Source organism: Penicillium longicatenatum (genome assembly GCF_028827895.1).
Source record: "Penicillium longicatenatum strain IBT 33135 chromosome Unknown contig_6_segment0_segment0, whole genome shotgun sequence".
NCBI classification, from domain to species: domain Eukaryota; kingdom Fungi; phylum Ascomycota; class Eurotiomycetes; order Eurotiales; family Aspergillaceae; genus Penicillium; species Penicillium longicatenatum.
The window spans coordinates 1,846,556-1,871,004 of record NW_026643123.1 but is presented as its reverse complement, the minus strand read 5'-3'; the positions used below and the strand labels follow the sequence as shown (position 1 = coordinate 1,871,004).

The following is a 24,449-nucleotide window of genomic DNA, read 5'->3' as shown; positions in this document are numbered from 1 at the left end:
ATCATTCTTAAATTCGCTTCGGATTGAGTACAGCATTCCTATCCACAATCAAGAAGGTGGCCTATATAGTGTGAGTAACTACACACCTGGTAGATCCCAAGGCACAGTATGTATATACACAAAGATATAGCAGCACTGCGCCTTGACCTGCACGTGTAGTACCATAAGCATGATATTTTAAGGCAGAATAGCTATATATATCTAGTCCCCAGGGTAGTTACATAGCCTACATACTTGCTTAAGGACCTACTCATATACATGAATGTTGTGCTCGATAATATTACAGTACACTCTGAATTACAGTACCGAACCTTACCAAATACGGTTAGCGTGATGTTCGATTAACGATTCCCCGAAGAGCGGTAGTCGCTAAGCCGAATTCGGTGGCGCCAAGAACTTCTCTCGTGCATTCTGCGTGTTCTTGTTCCTCTTTGCGATCTCCTCCTACCACCACCACGGCCCTCGATACCCTGGGTATCTCACTCCTCACCTATTCTTCAACTTCATCACCTTTATTAAATCTCTCTGAGGATGAGCCGGAAGCTCGCTCCCGAAGCAAATCGGTATGTGACTTTTCCTGCCCCTCCCCATCTCCGATGCTCATCCGCCACGGTGCGAACGAGATGTCATGTGCTCATCGGGCATTGCATCCATCGAACTTAGAATGCTAATTTGGATTGTTTTTTGCAGGATTCTCTTCGTCAAGAACCTTAAGTACGTGTCTTTGCCATCCGCCGCAGCCCGCAGATCCCCCAGATTCATCACCTTCCGACAGAAGATCATTTGCAAATGAGAATGGACGGCTGACTTCATCCCATTAGCTACAACGTAACGGCAGAGCAACTCTTTGACCTTTTCGGCAAATTTGGGCCTATCCGGTAAGCCATCGAAGCTTTAACTGATCGTCGGACTTTTGTCGCTGATTTCCTCTTCTTTTGGTAGGCAAATCCGCCAAGGTATCGCCAACAACTCCAAGGGAACTGCATTTGTTGTCTACGAGGACGTACACGACGCCAAACAGGCATGCGATAAGCTCAATGGCTTCAACTTTCAGAACAGATACTTGGTTGGTACGTCTACAAATAACCGCTCGAGCTTGAATGGGTCACAAAGTGACCGGAGTTTGGAGACTGGAGACTGACAGATGTTGTAGTATTGTATCACCAGCCGGAAAAGATGCTCCGTTCGAAAGAGGATCTTGCAGAGAGACAGGAAAACCTCGAACGACTTAAACAGCAGCATGGAATAGAATGATGTGACGATATTCGGCTCTAATGATGCCCTCTGCAAGCATTTGGCTGCGCATGGTGTTACAACGACTCCAATTCTATCGAATTCGGCTTGGTTGAGGGGTTACCGGCGTTTGTTTATTCCCTGGGATTTCTTCTTTATTTTCGACCTTCAACTTTCAGAGGGTGACGAGGTTTGATGGGTATTATTTCTTGGTCCTCGTTCATGGTCGGGGAGCTTTAGTGAGAGCCCGTTCGAACGAGAGATTGATTTCTTTTCTTTGTGCATTCTATTATCATATCCTTATTTCTGGTGATCACAATATGAATTCCCCCACTTTGCTCAGCAAACCACGTTTCAAAAGACCTTTCGCATGTCTGGGTGATCAACGATCGCCCATCAGTAAAATGATTCCAATCGATTCTCTGGCATAGAAACCAGGGTCCTGGGCGGTAAGGCCAAGCGTTTACTACAGCGATCCACCTTTCTGCAGACAGAAGGACCCTATCCGCTTGTTATCGCAATGCCCTCGGCCTTTGAATTCTGTAGGTACCTAGGAAGGCAATAGCAAACGAAACGCATATACACCACGACTTTGTATAGATCTCCTCTATGTACTGTCTTCTTCGCTATCCCCTTATATCCCAGAATAGATTATACATCGTCGAAGGGGGCGAAGCCTGATCTAGCCGTGTCGATCCCGTTGCGGGGGCGGACACCGCCTCCAGGCAGCTTGCTGCAACCTCATCGCTTCAGACTCCGCTTTGTCTCTGCCTCTGCGCCCTCATCGTACGCTTCCTCCTCTCATCCTTCATATTACCCGGTACATTCAAATCGATGCTTTGCGTATAATGTGCTGCCTCGGTGCCCAATAAGCCCCGGAGGCTCCTCACATGAACTTTGTTACACAACAGGGCCGCAATCTCATACAAATCATATTTCCTTGTTTTTGATCGATCGGACATCAAAGACTGATCCTACACCTTGCATCAGTAGCTATGCACGTGGATCTCGCCACATCGATCGCTGTTAAGGCGTCTACTACCCTTATCGCTGCAACTTCTCTTCCACAAGCATCGCAAACACCGCAACAACACATGTTATACTATCATGGTGCCACCGTGACCGGGATGGGAGAAGATCCGAATGGAGAAGGTGGTGAATGCAAACTTCTTGGGCCTTTCTCGCTTATTGTCCAGGCCGCCCTTGGAGCGCTGGCGCTGCTGTCGTTGGTCTTTAAGCGATGGAGAGAACGGCCTCAAAGGCCAATCAAAGTGTGGGCATTTGATGTTTCGAAGCAAGTATTCGGCTCGTTCATGCTTCATCTGGCAAATCTTCTCATGTCCATGTTCTCGGCGGGTCAACTGGAGATTCGGATGGACTACAAACCGAACCCCTGTTCCTTTTACTTGCTGAATCTTGGGATCGATGTGAGTGTGACCCCATATTTCATTATAAAATCAAGCTAACATGTCTCCTAGACCACTCTCGGTATCCCAATATTGATTGTTGCGCTACGAATTTTGAACTTTATTGCATCCTACACCCCTCTCGCCAACCCCCCGAATCGATCCAGTCTGGGAATTATAGCCACCCGCCTCGTGCATCATGGTGGTTCAAGCAATCCATCATCTACTTCCTGGGCCTGCTCAACATGAAAATATGCGTATTCTTCCTAATACAGCTGTTTCCATTTATTATCAAGGTTGGGGATTGGGCTTTGCGATGGACAGAGGGAAACACTGCCCTGCAAATCACCTTTGTGATGCTTCTCTTCCCCGTTACTATGAACGCCATCCAATATTACATTATCGACACGTTCATCAAGAAACCCATGCCTCGCGACTTCTTTGCCGATGATGCTTCTCGCGGTGATGCTGTTGCGGATGAAGATCTTCATCGGGAAGGTCTTCTCGCTGGTATCGACGAGGCCTACTCGTCCGATTCAGAAGATGATTCTCCCCCGGGGAAGAAATCCCCCCTTCCGGTATCACAAACCAAGATTTCCATCCAGGAATCCGAAGTTAATATGGCTGAGGACCATTCATCACTCCCTCCTTATCACCCTCCTAGCTCCGGTTCCAGCGGCGGTCGTCGCGAACATGATGGACAATCCAAGTCAGCCGCATAGGTGTACCACTGGGGGGATCCTCTGCTGGCGTTGGCTTTCATTTGCGGATATTGCTTCCTTTTCAATCAGCGTTAATGTTCTATGTGCACACGAATACTCTTTCCAAATACGAATAGCTTGCTTGTCTTGTATTTTTTATTACGCATGAAACATAACTTTAGATCTTGGGAGATGAGACCATAAATCGGAAAATATAGCATTCTTTTTTATTCAAATTTTATTACTCAAAAAAGCTGCTACGAGGCTTTGAGATTGGAGCTGCCAAATCAGCTTATTATTTGAATATAGAGAATGTGAGGGCGTCATCGTGACCCAGATAATCCTGTTTGTTGCCTAAGGCACAGTTTTTATTGACCGTCTCCTACACCGCCCTATTTTGCCGGCTTTGCAAAAATCAGAGCGAAAAATATTCCCATCCCGCTCCGCAAGCTTCAGACTGCCGATCGCAGCGGTGAATTGTGACGGAACAAGAGATTTTAGTCTCTATACGATACCATAATACTGTGACGCCGCCATGCCTCCAACTCGGCTGAAGGAAAAGACCAAGCGGACGGCCGCTTCGTCTGAAAAAACTCCGATGAACCAACAACCGGTTGACGATATTGACATGGACGATGAGACTAGCTCGGACGAGGAAGACCTACCTGAGAAGGACGAGGCTGAACTCAAGCTGGAGCGCATGCTCTTTGGCGATGATGAGGGGTTCATGGGCGCATTGAAAAACCAGCAGGAGCGGGCGGATGCTATGCAGCTTACCTTGCATAGTGATGAAGAGAGTGGAAGTGGTGAAGAGGGGGAGGAAAGCTATGAAGACAATGTTGAGGACATGGCAGATGCAGATGTATGCACTCTATCGAGCGTCCATCTTGGTTTAATCTGCGAAACAATGCTAACTGGATGGGTTGTTGGTAGCTCTTTTTCCTCGACTCAGGCGTCGCACCCGAAACTACAGATCTCATTCCTTCGCCGGAGACTCTATCCGACGATGAAGACGACGAGTCTGCTCCTGCAATCTGGCACGACAGCGACGATGAGCGCCTTGCCGTTTCGCTTGCAAGCCAGGCCAAGCTCCGCAAATTGCGTGTGGCAGAGTCCGAAGATATCATCAGCGGCAAGGAATACACTCGCCGATTGCGCAGACAATTTCAGCGCATGCATCCCACTCCCGAGTGGGCGAACCCAGAGCTGGCTGCTTTGCGCCGCAACGCAAATTCGGACTCTGATGCCAGCGGGGAAGAGATGGATTCTGATGAAGAGGATGAGCAATTATCTATGCAGCCACTGGCTAAGCTGCTTCAGAACACCACCGATCTCACTCGTGTTGAAGACAATGCCCGCTCCGGCGGCAAGCGCAAGCTCCGACAGGAAGTTCTGGATATCCAACGTCTCAAGGATGTTGGCAAGGCACAGCCGGTAAGAGACTTTCTTAATGCATCTATACAGGAATTTTCCTAGCTAACGAATAACTCTTCACCAGTCCTCCGTTGACTCACTCAACTTCCACCCACACTACCCACTCCTGCTTTCTTCTGGACCTGCAGCAACTCTCTTCATGCACCACATATCTCCCTCAGCACCATCCCCCAACCCCCTCCTGACCTCCCTGCACATCAAGCGCACCCCAATCCACACATCTGCATTTGCCCCGCCCACGGGTAACAAAATTTTTGCATCTGGCCGACGACGATACTTCCACATTTGGGATATGGACACGGGCAAAGTGGACAAGGTCAACGGAACAGCAGACCGGAAAGAAGAACAAAAGTCCATGGAGCGCTTTAAGCTCTCTCCATGCGGCCGCTACGTCGGTCTGGTCGGCACCTCTCGCAAGGGCGGTGGTCTGATCAACATTCTCGACTCCAGCACCGCCCAATGGATCGCGCAGGTACGCGTCGACGGACGTGGCGGTGTTGCAGATTTCGCCTGGTGGTCCGATGGCGAGGGAATGACAGTAGCCAGCAAGAACGGTGAGATCTCAGAGTGGGATGGTCGACTACGCCGCGTTGTGGCTCGTTGGCTCGATGCCGGTGCCGTCGGTACTACCGTCCTCACATTGGGTGGTCGCTCAGGTCGTACCCAGCTCGGTGGAGATCGTTGGGTTGCTGTCGGTAGTTCCAGTGGTGTGGCCAACATCTATGATCGCCGCGACTGGGCTGCTGCGTATGCGAACGCCTCACAGGCTGAGAAGGATGGCCCTTCGCAGGCTGGTATTCCTCGGAACCCGACTCCGGCGCGTGTGTTGGATCAGCTTACCACTCCTATTAGCCATCTGGTTTTCGCTCCTGATGGCCAGATGCTGGTTATGGCTAGTCGCTGGAAGCGTGATGCCCTCAGACTTGGTAAGGATCTTCTTGCTTCCATTTGCTTTGGAGTTATCACTAATTACCTTTATAGTTCACCTTCCATCTTGTACAGTGTACCGCAATTGGCCCACCTCTAACACCCCACTGGGCCGTATCACCTCAGTGGCCATTTCGCCAAATTCCGAGCAGTTGGCTGTTGGAAATGAACAGGGCCGTATCCGGCTCTGGGAAATTAGAGGATAGATATAAGCTTGGTTTCTTCTTACCCCAACCTTGGAACCTCTTGTCATATTTACTGTATATCCTGGAGTCAATAAAAAGCATACTCATGTGTTCCCGAAGACCGTGCGAACCTTGGAAAATATATATTTGTGAAGCATACTTACTCTACCGTGCAATATGAGCCCTTGCCTCCTGCGTACCATTCGCAAGGTTACATAACTTATGAGGATACTTTTATAAGTACCTGGAGGTAATCTTAGCCCCTTGGAAGTTTGCCAATCTTGACATGCCCAAGCTGTGGGGGAATTGCTTGTAAAGACTCATTGTTCGTCTATTGCAAGGTATGTATAAGCAAGATTTTCCCATTCCAACATGGAGATTCTAGAGAAAATGAGATCCAAACACGCACAAGCCAAATACTCAATCCAAAAATGAAGTAGATCGCAAGCTAGGACATGAAACGTGCCAGGGGTAAGTTAAGTCAGTTGAAGTCATGGTATCATGCCGTTCATGGCTGTGACTTCTGCAAAAGCAAAGTAAGAAAGAGGAGCGTGATAATAGGAGCCAAACAGAATCTATACTGTCCGTTAAAGGATAAATCATGTAAAGCAATGGAACACAAAAGGGGGTATATAATCAGCGCAGAGGGGAATCGTGACGAAGGAGAAATCAGCATGGTATACGTAAAAAGTGGTCAGGTGAATGGGCGGGAGAAGTTACTCTCCAGGTCCAGAGGAGCCCCATCGTGGAATTCGGCCCGGTTCACCAATCCAATCTTTGATGACGCAGGTTGCCTTATCTGGGCCCTGGCATACCTTGCGCCGATTGAGATGCTTGAACCGAGGTCCAAGCGGGCCGTTCACATAGTGATATTGTCCGGCGAATCGGTACTGGCGAGTATCTCCAAGTGGGTAAAATTTGTCCCCCCAGTGGCCTCTGAAGTTGAACCATTCTGTAGGGGATGTGGGGGTAGCAGTAGATGCGCGTAGTGTATCGTTGGCATAGTCATATGTATATGCATGCGAGTTGAGTAAGGGGTCCCAAAGTGGACCTCGGTCCGTGACGTCGTGGAGTAGACCCCATGGAAGAATGTATGGGTGTACGTCTGGTGTGGCGTACATTGCATGGCTTCCCTCGGCGGAATAGATGACGGGCTATGAAAGGTCAATATTAGTTTTGTTATAGGACCAGATACTTCGAGGTTGATTTACTCGTTGCCCGATCTTCTCCACTGCTTCATATCTATAAGCCTCGCCCGCCGTGTGGGCGCTGAAAAACAAGGCCTTGGGCTGGCCATGGTGGAATCGCACGAGACAGTGCTCCCAATCACCGACATGGTTACCGAATCGCACGTTGACAACCGAATTGCCCAAGTTGAAACTGTAGAAGAAGAACCAGAAGGCGTCCACGACCCCATGACCTTTATCCAACACAACCAAGATCGCGGGAGCATCGCTACGGCCTCCAACTTCGTTAGGGAGAGGTTCTTCGACCATCTTACCACCATATCGTTTTCGTAGCTCGTTATGAAGGTATTTTTGTGCTTCTGATGATACGCGCTGCATCGACTCTTGGGGATTCTCGTCGCGCTCAACTTGACCTAGGTCAAACCAATTGGCCTGATCTTCCGTCATGTCACCCGGAATCTTGCCATCGACCCGACCATCCCAATCGGCCCACGACTGTTCCGTCCCGCCTTGTGCGGACTTAGGGATATTCTTGTCGCCTTCCAGCCAAGCTGGACGAGACTGCACATTATCATTGCTGGTCAAATAGACATGACGGGGCGTCCACTGGTTGAGCTGATCCAAGTCCTCCAGAGTGGGATGATCCCATTGGGCCTGAATGGGAGTGTAATTGAGCATGGGCGTGGTGTGGTACAGATGTTCTGCTATATCACCGGGCCAAAACTGCTCCCCGGAATAAAGGTGAACAAGTGGGGCGTAATCAAAAACATAGTCGGGGATCTCCCGCTTAGCCCGCTCCTCGGCATCCCACTCTGATTGATTAGCCCCGCCGAGCCAGAAAGACCGCCAGGGCTCGGCATCGTTAACCTCCGACCGCTCGACTGACTCACGATGGCCGAATGGGACGTGAGCTGTTTGGAAATGCGCTGCGCCGCAGATACTGAGCCAGCGACAGCTCTTGCGGTCGAACCAGGAGCGCGAGCTTGCGATCCAGCTCGCCTCCTCCCGGTCCTCAGCGTACCAGATGAAGGAGGCAGGTCTGATGGTGCGGGCTAGACTATTGAGGGAAACATAGATGATCAGGGTCGACAAGGCCACAATGGTTACCTGGGCCTTGCGAGTCATCAGCTCAGGGCAATCGAGGTAGATTGCCTGTGTGGACTGGTTGGCAGACTGCTCATGGAGGGACAGGTCAGGAAGAATCCCGGTCGACACGGAATCAATGCAGGGAACCGACGATAAGGCTGAGGGGCATGCCGGAGAATCTATGGGACGGGAAGCAACGAAAGAAAAGCAGCACAGCAGGATGGGAAGGCCTATAAATTTTAATCCATGTTAGTTTAACCGGGCTTTCCGATTCCTGCAAGACGGCCCCTCTTTTTTTTTTTCCCTCTCGTGAGCATGAAAGAAAAGAGAAAAAGGGATTTTTTAGAAAAAACCTTGCCAAAATAAGCACAGGAGTCTCGAACAAGTCAGCGCCTGCACCCGGGAACGTGCGGAAACGCCTAGGCGACCCAAGCCGGAACACGATCGCCATAGGTCCCGGTAAGGTCTGCATGACTTTGAACGGAAGACTCGGATACTTACAAACACATGATGTTCTCGACATTACCAGATGTACGCTGTAATTTCAAAGGGTCTGAATCTTTTTGGCCCAAGATCAATGAGGGGGTGAAGCATAAGGCTGAAACGCTGGGTCTATTTACGAAGCTGGCTTACACAAGGGTTCAATTGAGGGGCTAATGTAGATCATAGATCTTGCACCATCCTTGCCAATTAGACCATTTGGTTTGATTTGTAACCACAGTTCGGATTCCAATAACGGTTGACTTGTTATTTTCATTAGCTTGATTTCGCCAAAAATTGCCGCGCCGTAATTCCAAACAAACAAACCCGTATACAATTCGCCACCGCTAAAATCAATTCGAGCGGCACGACCTGAGCTCCACTGACCTGGATCGGGGCCAAGAGACGGTGGAAAACCCAAGTTCCCCCCTTTCACCGCTTTCATGTTGGCCCTTTTCCTTCACCGCTTCGAGATTCTGCTGACTCACTATCTTATCGCAAAACAGCTTGCATATTGCAAGCAGAAAATCCCTTGAATTCCCCCACATCATGGATTCGTCAATGGAGGTGGACTCGGATGAGTATGAATACGAGTATGATGATACAGAGACAGAGGTGAGAACTGACCTCTTTTTTTCTTTTCTTTTTGGGTCTGGGCTTCTCCGTTGTGATCGCAACTGACACCCCCCTCAAGAGCTTCTATCTAAACCTAGATCTTACCTCTGCCAATGGCCCAATCCGCCCTCCTCGAAGAAGAAATGAAGATTCACACGACATATCTGCTGCAGAGTATGAAGCTTATGATGGCCCTAATGACCCTCCCGACGGTGATGCCTTTGGACCTCTCGACACCACCGAAGCAGCCACGTTGCCCGGCGAGCGAATCCAGCTCCTCGGCCTCCACACGTGCAACCCGATTGTCTCCTACCACAACCAAATCTTCAGTTGCTCATGGGCCGACCAGATTGGGACTGAGCTAGTATTTACCCACCCAGATGCGGTTCCAGACACGGACTACCCACCCTTGCGCCAGGGTCCTGCCTTCGAGCTGCTCGCCGCCAATAGTGTCAAGATTCTGGGCCGCAAAGCGAACATCATCTCTAGCTCTGGCCCCGGATTGGTCCCTGATAATGTCGATACTCATAACTCTATTCCAACCGACACAGACCCATCCGGGACGTTGCCTGCAGACTCTGCGGGCGTGACCCTTCGACCCGAAACCTCGACGCATCAATCCAGCTTCATCCAGCGACTGCAAAATATGAAAGCCGCACAGGGCGAGTCGGATACTGTGCGCACGGTCTTGAGTACCCGGCGCAATGTGAACTTCTCCGACCGTCTGAACGCGTGGGCTCGCACCGAAGCCCAAGTGGCGGAAATTACCAGCTTGAACCAACGGGCTGCGGATGGAGACGAGGAGGCACTGGATATCCTGGAGATGATGATCCGCGACCTAGACGATGTCGATGACGCTCAAGATGCCTTCTGAGAGCCGAGCTATCACAGGCTGCCCGGATCGAATCAAGGCCGATGTCCTTATCGCTGATCCGGGCGATCAGAAACCCTTCACCTAAGCCGCGGGTCCTCGGCCCAGACACCTATGATTTCATTCAAGTCACGTGGAAGTGTCGGAGTTCTGAAATTTCCCATCCTGGAGTGAAGAAATGCCTGAAGGTTGTTGCCCATTGCAACCAAACCTCCTGTGCACATTGACAACCTACAGTGGATCCTTTGATATCACCCGTTCCACTTGATACAGTATGCCAGCACCGAGGGCCGATGCAGGTCCTTTCATCCATGGGACGGGTTGATCCCCTGATCCGATTACAAGGCGTTGCCCCACCCGGAGCTCGCATTTCACCCGATCATCAAAGAGACAGCAATTGCAACACAATAAGCTCATTCGGTCACGTCATATTAAACGTTCATCCCCGATGATGTGATGTGAGGCGGAACACAAAGAACACAGATCCGGATACCTGCTCTCGACCTAGTAAAGACTTACTGTACCACTGGATTTATACCCAGACCAACCTTATTTACCTCAACAAAACCTGCAGCCCTCAACCGATAGACTGGGATGATAGGCCTAATTTTTCCTGGGGGCCTTTGTGACGTCGTGATCGGCACCTGGTTCACATGGGCCAATTCTCCGGGTCTGACCGGTACCCACCTAACGAAATCAAATGCAAGATAGGTTCGTTGTGTCGGTGTGCAGAGGACCGGTGTACCGTGTACATCCTTTCGATTGGTATGGTTGAAAAGGACCTCGCTAGACTAGGCAATGTTCGTAGGGGGAATCCGGTGGATCTACGTACTTTTGTCAAGGTCCCCATCCACTATGCACAGAAGTAACTAGTCTGCAGCTAGTACGTCTTGTAAGCGAAATAAAATTGCACCTTCGCACACCTTTAATTACCACGTTCTGAGATCATAAAGATGTAATCCACAAGTGGAGCCTTTCATGAGAAAAACCTTGTGGCAGGCTTATCCGCTTACAATCCAATTCAAAACAAAAGCTATTCAAATAACAAGCTGTTATTATTTATGAGCTAAGCCGAGGGAATTCAAAACACCGAACCCCCCAAACTTTTCTGTAACCGAACCCACAAAAAGGAAAGACATAGCAAGAAAAACCGAGTCGATAAAAGCCTCCTAATTGGAGGAGACAGTGATTTCACGCCAACACGCTGATGCAAAACATGAAGTGAAAGCAATAGAAAAGAGCATCGCGATGTATCCAGGGGGGGGAAAGGAAATTAATAAGTTTGAAAGCACGATTCGATCCGACGGAGCCAGCTCTTGTTCCTTCATCCTCGTGTAACATTATCGAGTTGAACGGAACATCGGAATTCGTAGTCGTATGTAGTCGCAGACGCTCATAACCCGCTGAGCTCAAAAAGAGGTGGATGCCGATGACGAGATCCTCGTCACAGTGTTCGTACAGCGATAAAGCCATACAGCACACCGGACATCTGAGACGATTGTCTTATTTACTCAAGGCTGAGACTTGGGATTTTCTCACGCTTGATATTGGATGCTTTGCCATTGCTGTCGACCGCGAAGGAGATGGGCGAGGGAGGAGGAGCAGGAGGCATGCCGTCCTCCAGCTTTTTGGTGGACTTGTTGCCGGCCATGATGGATTTGGAGATGTCCTGAGAGAAGGACAACAGGGCATCAGAGGAGATAGGAGGGGCGAAGGAGATGGGGGTCGATTGAGAAGTAACGACGTAGGCCATTTTGATTGATTTGACGAAGATTGGGAGCGTTGGGACAATTGGAGATATAGTTGGTGTTGAAATGGAAGTAGAGAGTGGAGCTGGGGAGCTTAAATATCTTTTGTAGGTTTGCGATGTGATACCTCGGCAACGAAAAAGCTGAGGCGAATTGCTCTGAAGTTCGTTGAGATTCGGAAGTGAATCTCCAGGGATTCTCGGGCTACATAAATAATTCACTGTTAGCATTTGCGGATGAATCTATGGAGCGTGCTTTGTGGTTCTTCCGAGATGGCCCGAGGGATTTTTTTTTTCGGTGGATCGGAGCTGGGGGCGATATATATGATGTAACAAGCTTTAATGCCGAGAAAGACTCAACTCACATGAAATCACAATGTAACCACGATGCCTGAAAGCAAATCACTGAGAAAGTGAAATGGTGGGACTGAGCTGAGGTGATGAAAGAGCAAAGAAGGACCTAAGGTTGAGAGATTGAAAGGTCTGGGGAGATAAGAGACAATAAGCGGGCTAGACTGCGAGTGAATGGGAGTCGTACACGTTGTGTTGGCTGATAAGGGTCTGAGAGCAGAAGTGAAAGAGTCTGGATTGTGTCTTCGGACGGTAGTTATACTCCCTCCATCTCCCTTTTTTCTTCTTTTTCTCTAAAAAATCCAATTTACTAAACAAATCACCCTGTGGAGCAAAATGTGTGGAATCAGAAAGTACCTGGTACCAATCCAAAGCACTAAATAAAAAGATCGTCTAAGCCAAGCCCGATCGCCTCATTCTCATTGTAGAGCAGGGATGGGAAGCCTTTCCCGGAAGGGCGGGATACCCTCTCGTCCTCATCCCTCCGGGGAAAATTGAAGTGACGCGTTGCAAGTGTGGGGAAAGGGACCCATCCAAGACCCATTCAGGCCCCAGGGGCCAAGAAAAAGTCGATGGATCAGCTCTTCTCCGGGGGCTTTGGGCCACTAGTCTGGCTTCTAGGGGCTCCGGGGAACCGGGGCTAGAATGCCGCTTCCACAAGTTCCAATTTTTGTGAATTTGGGGCAATTAGGCTTAACGGTAGAATATTGGACCTTCTAGCAGGATTCTAATCAACCGGGGAAAAGCCGGCCTCGGCTCGCTGATCTTCCCGTCAACCACGCTGTCGGGGCGTACGTGAAAAGATGAAGGACTTGATGTACTTCAGTTGCAATGGGATACAGTGTCTTTGCATCGTACGATTCATAGGAGTTTCTTTGGAGCGTTTCATATGAAACAGGGGGGAACAAGTCTTACGCACACGGAGCATGAGGAATATCCCGTGTGTATGTGGAGAGAAGGGGCGGTTATAAGCCCAGGGGATATCCGGAAGAGCGGTGGAAGTCCGATTCATTCATTATCCGGCTGAATCGGGATTTCATTGTCTTGGAGCAGGTCAGATTCTAGGCTATGATCAACGTCCCAAGATTTTGCTTTCCCCAGATTCAAGGGGCGTTGCATAGTACACGCTACTATTTAAATCCCCTGCAATGCACTCTCCACCGATTCAAGGGGAAATTTGAATTGGGAATTCTGGGGGCTCCATACCAGCTCCCCAGCTCCCCAGCTCCGGATTTCCTGGACCCGGGACTCCGTCTCACGGGGCACATTCTTCGGGGCATGGGGGTATGGGGATATGGGACCGGGGATATGGTTTACTGTCCCCTATTATATTTCCTGTTCCCTGTTATCTGTCATATCCTGTTATTTCCTGCAATTTTTGTATATCACATTCTCAAATGACGAGTTCTCACTGGTAGCTATCAGTCGGTCTGGAGCTCTACTGTAGTAATCCTTCACCGTATCGCCGCTATGACCATGGTGAGTTGTTCGATCAGGTACGGCGTACAACTCACCAGAATGCATGCACCTCAGCCCGTGTACTGGGTACTTGCTCATCTGTGACCCCTCTTTATACAAGTGAGATTGATTCCAGGACTTTGTAAACAGGCTTTGTTGGTTGGGCGAAGAGATTCTTATCTTGGACCTGGGAGATACTTAAGGGGGTTGGAACTGACTTCCCACCAACATTCCTTATGCACTGATAGCCTAACATTGGGACTCTTTCCAACGCATCTTTCAGGGGTACCTGTCCCGCCAATATTTCGATTTCAACTCCCCCAGGGTTTCTTTCAGGTACCTTGAAGACATCACCCGACCACTTTCCCCATCAGCACAAAGGTTTCCTGGACGTCGCCCCTTCTCGTGTTGGGTCTTTGCAGGTGGTCTTACAAGGCCAATCGGTCCCCATGACCAGACCTGAGGACCTCTCGAAACATGGTCTTTGTCTTGCTCCTCCAGCTGTGAGTCACCCAAAATGTCGAGTTGGTCTCAACAACCTTCCAACTTCATAAGTAATTCGTCACCGGAGGCCCGGAATATCCTTTCCCCTAGAGGATGAAGCCATTACCTCATCTCTCGCCGGTCGGGCGTGTCTTCCAATCGCGATCCCGCCGAGCGGTATCGTTATCACGTAAAGGCCCCGCCAGGCTTGGGGGCTTAGTGAAGGTTCTGCAAGGTTCCGTTGGGGAATCCGTCATCAGCCACTTCAATGATTCGCTCTGGGGAAGAAACGTGCGAACGTCCTTGGATCGAAAGTGGGCTTTACCCCGCATAGGACGATCCAGGTACCGGTTGGAGCAAGAATGTGTCGCCGGGCCGGGTCACAACTAACGCTGAATTGGGAAGGGCCAGGAATCACTGACTAAATCGTCCAGAGTTTTCGCTGCTAGCGAAAATCCCCCGGACTTTTCAATGCTCGATCACCCACCGCTAAACCTGGTAAGGCTGGGGAGATCGTGGACGAATTACGGATTGAGGCATTTAAAAAGGATTTCCGTCTTTTCCATGACACATCGCATTCCACGATGTTCGACGTAAATCACCTCATTATGCATAGAAACCACCATCTACACAACGTGCCAGGTACTAAGCGCGGCCCAGGTGCAATGTGATCATCTCAGGTGATCGATTCGATTCAGTAGTTCGTAATTGACTTCCTCTTTGGATCTTGTCGATTTCTCTCCGCCACATTCCTATCGGTTACTTTTTTTAGGATGTCTTTGTCTTGTAGGACGGTACTAGTGAGGCTAGTTTCATCTAATATCTCACTGAACTGCTCCAGGCCATGTGAGGCAATTTTTTTCTCTATTTTCGGCCCGCATGACGCAGCGGGATTTTTCCAGTCGGCTTTACCCTCGGATGGAGGGGCGTTCGCTGCCAATCAGCAGCGCGCCTATCGCCGGATCTTAGTCATGAGGGGCATTGACCGGTGGAGTCACCGCGGATCAAGGGCTTCGAGACCGTTCAGGCGTCGTTGGAACAAGTCGCCTAGCATCGGGAATTCAGGTTTTAGATTTTTCTGATTTGGATTTGATGACATTGAATCCATTTGCGTTCCAAGGATTTCGGAGGTATTTAAAGAAGTCACGATTCCCCGGATTTCTGAGCTTCCATCACGTACGCCTCCATCATCTTCGATCTATACACCCTCAGTGCATGGCGACAGTGAGTTCAAACCCCTTGCCTGTTATCTTTGGCTGTTATCTCTTCCCCCTACACCGGTCCGGTTACAATCCACAGTTTCCCTCCCGGTTCCACTTGGAATGGGAATTCCTGTCTCAACCAAGCTGCAGCTGCAATCCGATAAGCGCGCATTCTTAAAAAGAATCGTTATCTGCTCCCCCACGTGCCTAGCTCTGACTCTTTTCTTCGCAGCGTTCTGTTCTTTCTTCTTCAATCTAGAGTCTTGAGACCATGTCTTCCCCTGCCCCCTCCACCCCGCTGTCGGAGACTTCCAATGGCGCCTCCCTGCCTTCCCACCCATTGCCCAAGCTCTTCGCAAGCCAGGACGGGAGCTCCGGCACTGGCACTCCCATCGGTTTCCAGCGATACCCCCACAACAAGCACCTTGATCATGCCGTAGGTGCTGCTTTGCGGCAACCGTCGCCGCAGCCCACTCACTTGGGTGTCCCGGGTACCCCTCACCGTGTACTGTCGGAGGAAGATCCGGGATACATCGCGGCTACTTTCGAGGGCAAACAGAAGCAGATGGAGCAAGGTAAGCGCAACCCATATAGAGTTTACCCCCCATCTCAAACACAAACACTAACCGTGCTACAGTGATGGATCAATTGGAGGAGAAGGGTTTCTTCCCCAGTGATTTCGTCATCTCCGAAACTACCTGGTTCTACAACATGCTGGGTATCGATGATACCTACTTCCAGACCGAGACCGTCGATGCTATCGTCACCCAGATCCTCTCCCTCTATGCTGCCAAGGTTGCCGCCTATGCTCGTGATGATAAGCAGCTCGAGATCCGTCTGGACAAGGAGGCAGAGGACCACGCTGTCTACATTGATACCAGCAGGCCCGGTGTCTCCTCAGTGGACGGTCCCCGCTACGAGCAACGCATCGATGAGAAGTACATCAACACCTCCAGGGGTGCGAACAGCTACCGTGTCGAGACTTTCCGCTCGCCCACTGCCCTCCCCGGCAACAACGGACAGCAGCTCCGTTGCTACTTCGTGTACAAGTGTCAATTCGCCAATCCCAACCCCTCACCGAATGAGACCGACATTGACATCATTGGTGAAAAGCGCTTCTTGCAGAAGGCCACTCCCAACACCAAGGCGATCTACCAAGAAATCATCTCCACCGCTGTCAGCCGCACTGGCCCTGTGATTGAGATGTTCGAGATCGAGGGCAGCCGAGAGAAGCGCCTGGTCATTGCTTACCGTCAGGGCTCCGCTATGGGACTGTTCAGCGCTCTGTCGGATCTGTACCACTACTACCGCCTGACCAGCTCGCGCAAGTACCTCGAGCACTTCTCCAACGGCATCACTATCATCTCCCTCTACCTGCGCCCCTCGGAGAGCGAGATCTCGGCCAAGTACCCTCCAATTGAGGCTGCAATCCACCAAATCATGAAGGAGGTCTCACTTCTGTACTGTATTCCCCAAAACCGATTCCAAGCACACTTTGCCACTGGCCGTCTCAGCTTGCAGGAGACCATCTATGCCCACTGCGCATGGGTGTTTGTGCAGCAGTTCTTGAATCGTCTCGGCTCGGAATATACTTCTCTATCCGCTCTCCTAGACACCAACAACAGTGTTCACGCAGAATTGCTCTCGAAGATCAAGAAGCGTCTGCGTACGGAGACATTTACTGCGGACTACATCTTCGAGATCATCAACAACTACCCTGAGTTGATCCACAAGCTCTACTTGGACTTCGCCAACACCCACTATGTACAAACCCAGGGCCCCACTGGCGATGACTTTCTGCCCACCCTCAGTTACCTGCGTCTTCAGGTTGACGAGGTGTTGGATGGAGCCAAGCTGAAGCAGCTGATCCGCAGCACTACCATGAACGAGCACGACGAGATGGTTATGACCTCTTTCCGTGTCTTCAACTCATCCATCCTTAAGACCAACTTCTTCACCCCCACCAAGGTGGCCTTGAGTTTCCGCCTGAAGCCGGACTTCTTGCCGGAGCACGAATACCCCCAGCCCCTCTACGGCATGTTCTTGGTCATTAGCTCTGAGTTCCGTGGTTTCCACTTGCGATTCCGAGACATCGCCCGTGGTGGTATCCGAATCGTGAAGAGTCGGAATAAGGAAGCGTATAGCATCAATGCTCGCTCGCTCTTCGACGAGAACTACAATCTGGCCAACACACAGCAGCGCAAGAACAAGGATATTCCCGAAGGAGGTGCCAAGGGTGTCATTCTCTTGGATGTGGCTCACCAAGACAAGGCGCGGGTCGCCTTCGAGAAGTACATTGACAGTGTTTTGGATCTGTTGTTGCCACCCGTTAGCCCCGGTATCAAGGACCCGATTGTGGATTTACACGGCAAAGACGAGATCCTCTTCATGGGTCCTGACGAGAATACCGCCGAGTTGGTCGACTGGGCTACTGAGCACGCCCGTGCCCGAGGTGCCCCCTGGTGGAAGTCTTTCTTCACCGGCAAGAGCCCCAAGCTGGGTGGTATTCCCCACGACGCCTACGGCATGACAACTCTCTCTGTGCGCCAGTACGTTCTTGGAATCTACCGCAAGCTCAACATCGATCCCTCCACCATGCTCAAGCTGCAGACCGGTGGCCCCGATGGCGATCTTGGATCCAACGAGATCTTGCTCTCCAACGAGAAGTATGGTGCGATTGTTGATGGATCTGGTGTCATTGTCGATATGCAGGGTCTTGACCACCAGGAGCTGATCCGTCTCGCCAAGAAGCGTGCGATGATCTCCGAGTTTGACGTATCAAAGCTTTCCCCCGTGGGTTACCGAGTTCTGGTTGACGAGAAGAACGTTAAGCTGCCTAGTGGCGAAATTGTGCACAACGGTATGATCTTCCGCAACACCTTCCACCTGCGTTCGGAGGAGAAATTCGATGTTTTCGTACCTTGCGGAGGCCGACCCGAGTCAATCGACCTGTCCACTGTCGGCAAGCTTATCCAGGGCAACAAGTGCATTCTTCCTTACATCGTTGAGGGTGCCAACCTTTTCATCACCCAGGACAGCAAGCTGCGTCTGGAGAAGGCCAACTGCATTCTATTCAAGGATGCTTCTGCCAACAAGGGTGGTGTGACTTCCTCTTCCCTGGAGGTACTTGCCTCTTTGTCATTCGATGACAGCGAGTTCGTCGCCAACATGTGTGTCGGCGAGGACGGTACTGTCCCCGAATTCTACCAGGCCTACGTCAAGCAGGTACAGGAGATCATTAAGGATAACGCCACCCTTGAGTTTGAGGCCATCTGGCGCGAGCACGAGCAGACTGGTGTGCTGCGCAGTGTCTTAAGTGACCGTCTCAGCTTGGCCATCACCAAGCTTGACGAGGAGCTCCAGCAGACCGAGCTGTGGGACAACGTTGCCCTCCGCCAATCTGTTCTGAGCGATGCCTTGCCTAACCTGCTGCTGAACAAGATTGGCCTCGAGACCATTTTGGAACGGGTATGTTTCCCCCATTCCCAATTTCAGTTCACAACCATAGATACTAACCAGTTCCCTTCCAGGTTCCCGAAAACTACCTTCGTGCTATCTTCGGTAGCTACCTGGCTAGCCGTTTTGTGTACGAATATGGCAACCACCCCAGCCAGTTCTCCTTCTTTGATTTGTATGTTCATCCCTTTCCTTCTTTCTTAACGTATGCTAATGGACCGCCACAGCATGACCAAGCGCTTGCAAAAGATCCAGTCATAGGATATCTACGATCATGTGTTGTTCTGATTCTCATTTCCTTTGGTTCTCTTATTCAGCTGAACTTCCTATGCCCGCTATTATTGGTGGAACTTGATGCAAAAAAAGAAATATACTTAATACACGGGGCAGTCGAATAGACTGTATCTCTATGACGAATGTATGGTTTGAAAAAGTTTATTGAATACTCCAATTGAGCATTGGCATGATGTCCCCCAATGGAAGGGGGCAGCTGCATTTGAAATTCGCTATAACTCTCGTAATGTAAATGCATCGTCTTGTAGTCGTCAAAATCATCAAGGAAAACCATCGTCCCTGTATATGATGCTATACTAGTTCGTCCTCATTCGATACTCATGCTTCACAGACTCTGCCAAAATGAGGACAATGCTTGTCGCCTGCACAGATATGAATTAATATCATAACAATGAAGAAACTTGTCCGGACCAGAACTCACCAGCAACAGATCCACCCCCTCGGCAACCTCCACCTCCCATTTCGGGACCGGCCCTGACATGTTATAATCCATAACCTTCTCCCGACGAACATGGATGATCCTCTTCTCCCCCATCATCACCGCCGCAAAGGTACTACTCTGCTGAACGAGCTTGAGCTCTACCTTGGTATCGATGGCACCTTCCGAGCGCGGTCTGGGCGATGACAAGGAAGACGAGGACGCGGGGGCCGGCTCTCCAGGTGGCTCAATGGCATCAAGCAGATCCCGCAACGAATGACTCGAGAACCGGCGCATGCGTCGCACAGAGTCATACGAAGGAAGCGGGCAATCGTGCATACCCGCCTTCTCATCCTCATCTGACATGGAATCGTCACTCTCAGTCCCACTCCCACCGCTACCTCCGCCCCCACCACTTCCACTGCTACTCTGTTGCGCGTGGTCCTCAGCCATAACAATACTATACGGCGGCGGCGATCCGTGATCCGCATGCTCATAACTCGGCAGATTAGAGCTATCACCCGATACAGGATCCGGCTGCGGTTGCCGACGAGCACGGCTGGCGCTTAACTGGCGCAGTTCACCACGTCGACTGTAAGGACTACCAAGGCTGAGACTGCGATTGTGGCTACGATTGCGATTCAGTGTCATATTCATCTCCGCAATCTCTTCTCGATCCCATGCGCCGCGCAGCAGCGCATTGTCAAATCGTATCCCCATCTTCATTCCTATTCCCCATCGCATTTCTGCGAGGAGTAAGTCCTCTCCTGACCCGCCTGCCCGACGGACGGACCACTGGCCTTTCCACCAGAGGCGGCGCAGTTCAAGCAAGGGACGCCCGCTTGCATCGCGGATCTCGCGTAGCTGGGAGTTACTCCAGAAGCGACCGGAGACGGTAAAGAGGAGGGCGTGGCGCCTTGGGCTGGAGAGTTCTTCATGGGTGCGTAGTTGGTGGACGCTGAAGTCGCGACCAGAGACCGTGTTCTCGCGGGTTATGCGGAGAGTTGTGGGGGTGTTGGTTAATCTGTCTGGAGCGGGGGCAAGGAGGTGCGAGCGGCGGAGCGCGATGGGGTGGTCTGGGGCTTGGAGTGGTGGGTTTGGCATGATAGCATAGTTGGGATTGTTATGTTCAAGTTTAGGGGGTGAGATTATGAAGTGGGCTGGGGAGGGGGGAAGAATGTAGTATTATGTGATCGTTTTTTTGACCTCCCGAAATCACTATGCTAGCTATGGCGTGGTGTGATATCGGCAAGAGGTTCGAGCATTGGCCTAGGTGCGCGCGGGGTGGGAGAGGGGCTGGTAACCTGCCAAGAGCTTGCAATCAAGGATATGAGTGGAGGATATTTAATGGCGCGTGAACAGGCAGCCACCATTTGAGGCGGTGCTACACTGAGGGTCTCTTGAGCTACTAGATCTTGGCAAGTCCGTACAAATAGAATGACTGTCACGGGTTAGGGGTTTTCTATATCGATGGCCAGATCGTATCAATACTTTGAGTCCCACTCTAGGTAGTCGGAATTGTAACGGCTGGGTAATGCCGTACATCCGGGCCTCATGGGCGCCACGACGCTAGGGATCTAATTATATACTTATCGGTTCTAGAAGCCTCTTATCGGAAAGCTCTTCCGGCTCCAGAGCCGCAGAAAAGCCATCTTATGTCCAAGAGATTTGTGGCATGGTGGCTGAAGTTTACTGCAGTTCATCATGAACTCCAATAAAGTATAAAATCCGGTTAACTATCTCCTGATCGACACGGGAACTACCCGGTTTTCCATTTGAGCTCAATACATGACGTGAAAGATTGACCATTAATTCTTCCTAATTTAGGCTATACATTCAATATTTGCATAACTGGTTCTGGGCCCATGGACTGGGTGGGGCGACGTTGGTCCCACCGCACAGAATGAAACACAGAAATTGGCCACCGAAAACACTCACATGAGGACTGGACAGTATTGGCCAGATTGCTAGTGGCAGTTGAAGCTTGTTTCTCTTTTATGAACATAAGACTGCATAACCCGAGGTTCCTGAAGACTTACGTGTCCAGGTTCCTTTGTGGTTATATAATCTCCCCCTCCCTAATATTATGCCAAGTATAACCATGGATCCAAACCAGGAACAAGAGAAGAAACTAGAAACCCCGAAAAGAAAGAAAAAAGAACCACAAAACGCCTCCAGTGGAAAGAAGCGCCACGGGGTTTTGACTGACGCGTTCCCCGATGACTTCAACTTGCGTTAGCGACGTGGGTCTGGGACTTCAGACAGTCTGGTCCTGGCCCGGCTTCAATTAAATACAGCCTTCCCCACTTGACCCCCTTTTATGAAGTTTGTTTCTTTTTCTTTTTCCCTCCCCAGGATATGAAGTTGGCTCGTTTGTGGGATTTTGGTCCTCGCGGCTGCATTTCTATCCTTCATCAGCTCGCCTTTGTTATTTGATAACGTACATACTCTTCGTGGTGCCTGAGAATATTCATTGAAGTCCGCGGTAACCCAAGACGCCTTTTCCGTGTATATCCGCGGGCCTAGTGAAAATTAATTCAACATGCCTGAACTATCCGATCCCCAGGAGAAAGCTCCTTCATCTCCTCATCAACCCTCGTTAGACTCCACACAAGGCGACGAAGAAAGTACTCATAACCACGCCGACATCCCACAAATAGCCATTCGCGATGAAGTCAGTGAACAACCAAGCACGTCGAGTTTCAGCCAACGGTGGAGATCCGCTAGCCAACGCATCCGAGACCGAAGCTATACAATAGCCGAGCGGCTGGGCCGCCCCCATGAAAGAGACGAAGATGGATTGGAAGGTGCAGGCTTCTCCACGGAGTACTTAGGAGCAACAGACGACATCCGAAGTTTTGCAGCGCGCCAAGCCCACGACGAGGAGGAAAGGTTGAACGCCAATGACCACGACGCCCAGGCTCAACTTTTAGTCCGGCATCTTGGGTTACCGGGGACTCATCATCATCATCGACGAAATGCATCATCGGAACTCCCCTCGGGTACGACAACACCCGGGGATATGAGTGAATCAACTCCATTGAACGGGAGCGTGCTCTCGCAGTTGCTACGTGTCTATGCCAATAATCTAGAAAGTGCAAGCAGGATGAGTGTTGCAACAACTTCTTTCGAGACGGATCCTGATACGGAGACTATCCCGTCTAAAACCCCTGGTACGGCAACACCCAGTGGTACACCCGGTGGCACACCCGGTGGAACACCGCCACCGGGAAAGAAAGAAAAAGTCAAGTGGTATAACAACGGAGAGCCGAATGAAGCAGGTAGCAAAAATGGCAGCAAGTTCAATCTGCCGTTGAAGACTCCAGCTAAGAAGAAGAGGGAATCGAATCACGCTTATACCTCCTCGCTGATCTCGGCCTCGATGGGCATGGGTCGGGTTGGAGTGCCCGCAGCTGAAGGGCCTGCACCTATGAATCCGAAGGAGAGAAAGAAGCAGAAGCGGAAGAGCCAGAAGAATGTTAAGCTGACGGTGCATATTGCTGCTATCTTGGCGCGGCAACAGTATATCATGCAACTGTGCCGCGCATTGATGAAATACGGTGCGCCGACGCATCGATTGGAGGAGTATATGATGATGACTTCCAACGTACTAGAAGTGAATGCTCAGTTCATGTACATTCCGGGTTGTATGTTCATGTCCTTTGATGACCCACTCACACGCACTGCTGAGGTGAAGATTATTCGCGTTATTCAGGGATTGGATCTCTCTCGTCTGGCTGAAACACACAATGTGTACAAGAATGTGGTGCATGATATTGTCAGCGTGGAGCAAGCCACACAGGATCTTGACGAGATCATGCAGCGCAAGCCACGATATGGACGCTGGATGCGAGTTCTCCTGACCGGTCTAGCTAGTGTTGCTGTTGGTCCTTACTCATTCGGCGCCCGCCCCATTGACCTTCCCATTATCTTCTTCTTAGGCTGTCTTGTCGGAATTATGCAGCATATCCTGGCTCCATCGTCGGCTACCTATTCCAATGTGCTTGAGGTGTCCGCAGCCATCTTGACCTCGTTCCTCTCGCGTGCGTTTGGAAGTATCCAACACAACGGTGAACGAGTCTTCTGTTTCCCTGCCATGGCAGAATCCTCCATCGCCATGCTTCTTCCTGGTTTTGCTGTGCTGAGTAGTAGTCTGGAACTTCAATCGCATCAGATGAACGCCGGTTCAATCCGCTTGGTCTATACAATCATCTACTCCCTCTTCCTTGGATATGGTGTCACAGTCGGCACCACGATCTACGGATTGATGGATCACAATGCTACAGATCAGCAGACCTGTTCTGGCGCGAGCGAAGACTGGGGCAACGAGTATATCCAGCACTTCCCCTTCGTCGCACTCTTCTGTCTCTTCGCCGCCCTCCTCAACCAGTCCAAGGCTAAACAGCTGCCTGTGACGGTCTTTTTGGGAGTCTGCGGCTACGTAACCAATTACTTCAGTACTAAAAAGCTCGGCTCCAACCAAGTCGCCAATACAGTCGGTGCCTTCACTATTGGCCTACTGGCTAATTTGTACAGCCGTATATGGCATGGTCATGCCGCCGCTGCTATCATCCCGGGTATCTTCACTCTGGTGCCATCTGGTCTGGCATCTTCCGGGTCGATTATTTCCGGCTTGCAATATGCCGAAGAGGTCGCTAATGGGACCGCCTCCACCGCAAGCAGTGCCACTAATGAAAGCTCGCTGACTTCCTTGGGCTATGGAATGATCCAAACGGCCATTGGTATTTCCGTGGGTCTGTTCGTCGCTGCACTGATTGTGTATCCTCAAGGAAAGAAGCGAAGTGCTATTTTCAGTCTGTAACGGCTGCTATCTATGACAATCCTTGCATGAATCTCTGAAAGTCCGATCTTTTACATATCTGTATATAATATCACTACCCTCGCATTTTTGCCC

General features: G+C 50.5%; 9 protein-coding genes across 9 annotated transcripts; 6 read left to right on the top strand and 3 right to left on the bottom strand.

Annotated features, from left to right (window-relative positions):
* Nucleotides 1-525: 525 nt before the first annotated feature.
* N7484_008892 (putative pre-mRNA branch site protein p14) lies at nt 526-1,254 on the top strand (the record flags this gene model as incomplete). Its single annotated transcript, XM_057119279.1, has 5 exons — nt 526-563; nt 691-714; nt 822-878; nt 943-1,070; nt 1,154-1,254. Exons 1-5 carry the CDS (start codon nt 532-534, stop codon nt 1,252-1,254), a joined length of 342 nt encoding a protein of 113 aa, XP_056968834.1. The 5' UTR covers nt 526-531.
* Nucleotides 1,255-2,228: 974 nt separating this feature from the next.
* On the top strand, nt 2,229-3,361 carry N7484_008891 (STIMATE family protein; the record flags this gene model as incomplete). Its single annotated transcript, XM_057119278.1, has 2 exons — nt 2,229-2,664; nt 2,712-3,361. The coding sequence occupies 2 exons, from the start codon at nt 2,229-2,231 to the stop codon at nt 3,359-3,361; spliced, it is 1,086 nt and encodes a 361-aa protein (XP_056968833.1).
* A 514-nt stretch (nt 3,362-3,875) lies between these two features.
* N7484_008890 (WD40 repeat domain-containing protein) lies at nt 3,876-5,907 on the top strand (the record flags this gene model as incomplete). The annotated part of the gene is made up of 4 exons (XM_057119277.1): nt 3,876-4,202; nt 4,274-4,774; nt 4,839-5,700; nt 5,756-5,907. The coding sequence occupies 4 exons, from the start codon at nt 3,876-3,878 to the stop codon at nt 5,905-5,907; spliced, it is 1,842 nt and encodes a 613-aa protein (XP_056968832.1).
* A 695-nt stretch (nt 5,908-6,602) lies between these two features.
* On the bottom strand, nt 6,603-8,387 carry N7484_008889 (uncharacterized protein; the record flags this gene model as incomplete). The annotated part of the gene is made up of 2 exons (XM_057119276.1): nt 6,603-7,040; nt 7,098-8,387. Coding segments are annotated over 2 exons (1,728 nt in total), but the record flags the coding sequence as incomplete, so codon positions are not given.
* An 801-nt stretch (nt 8,388-9,188) lies between these two features.
* Nucleotides 9,189-10,128, top strand: N7484_008888 (TFIIIC subunit 6 family protein; the record flags this gene model as incomplete). The annotated part of the gene is made up of 2 exons (XM_057119275.1): nt 9,189-9,254; nt 9,334-10,128. 2 exons carry the CDS (start codon nt 9,189-9,191, stop codon nt 10,126-10,128), a joined length of 861 nt encoding a protein of 286 aa, XP_056968830.1.
* A 1,504-nt stretch (nt 10,129-11,632) lies between these two features.
* N7484_008887 (uncharacterized protein) lies at nt 11,633-11,878 on the bottom strand (the record flags this gene model as incomplete). The annotated part of the gene is made up of 1 exon (XM_057119274.1): nt 11,633-11,878. The coding sequence occupies one exon, from the start codon at nt 11,876-11,878 to the stop codon at nt 11,633-11,635; it is 246 nt and encodes an 81-aa protein (XP_056968829.1).
* Nucleotides 11,879-15,637: 3,759 nt separating this feature from the next.
* On the top strand, nt 15,638-19,083 carry N7484_008886 (glutamate dehydrogenase (NAD(+)); the record flags this gene model as incomplete). The annotated part of the gene is made up of 4 exons (XM_057119273.1): nt 15,638-15,941; nt 16,004-18,834; nt 18,897-18,997; nt 19,050-19,083. The coding sequence occupies 4 exons, from the start codon at nt 15,638-15,640 to the stop codon at nt 19,081-19,083; spliced, it is 3,270 nt and encodes a 1,089-aa protein (XP_056968828.1).
* A 329-nt stretch (nt 19,084-19,412) lies between these two features.
* On the bottom strand, nt 19,413-20,638 carry N7484_008885 (uncharacterized protein; the record flags this gene model as incomplete). The annotated part of the gene is made up of 2 exons (XM_057119272.1): nt 19,413-19,478; nt 19,538-20,638. 2 exons carry the CDS (start codon nt 20,636-20,638, stop codon nt 19,413-19,415), a joined length of 1,167 nt encoding a protein of 388 aa, XP_056968827.1.
* A 1,438-nt stretch (nt 20,639-22,076) lies between these two features.
* Nucleotides 22,077-24,356, top strand: N7484_008884 (threonine/serine exporter family protein; the record flags this gene model as incomplete). Its single annotated transcript, XM_057119271.1, has 1 exon — nt 22,077-24,356. One exon carries the CDS (start codon nt 22,077-22,079, stop codon nt 24,354-24,356), a length of 2,280 nt encoding a protein of 759 aa, XP_056968826.1.
* Nucleotides 24,357-24,449: the final 93 nt, after the last annotated feature.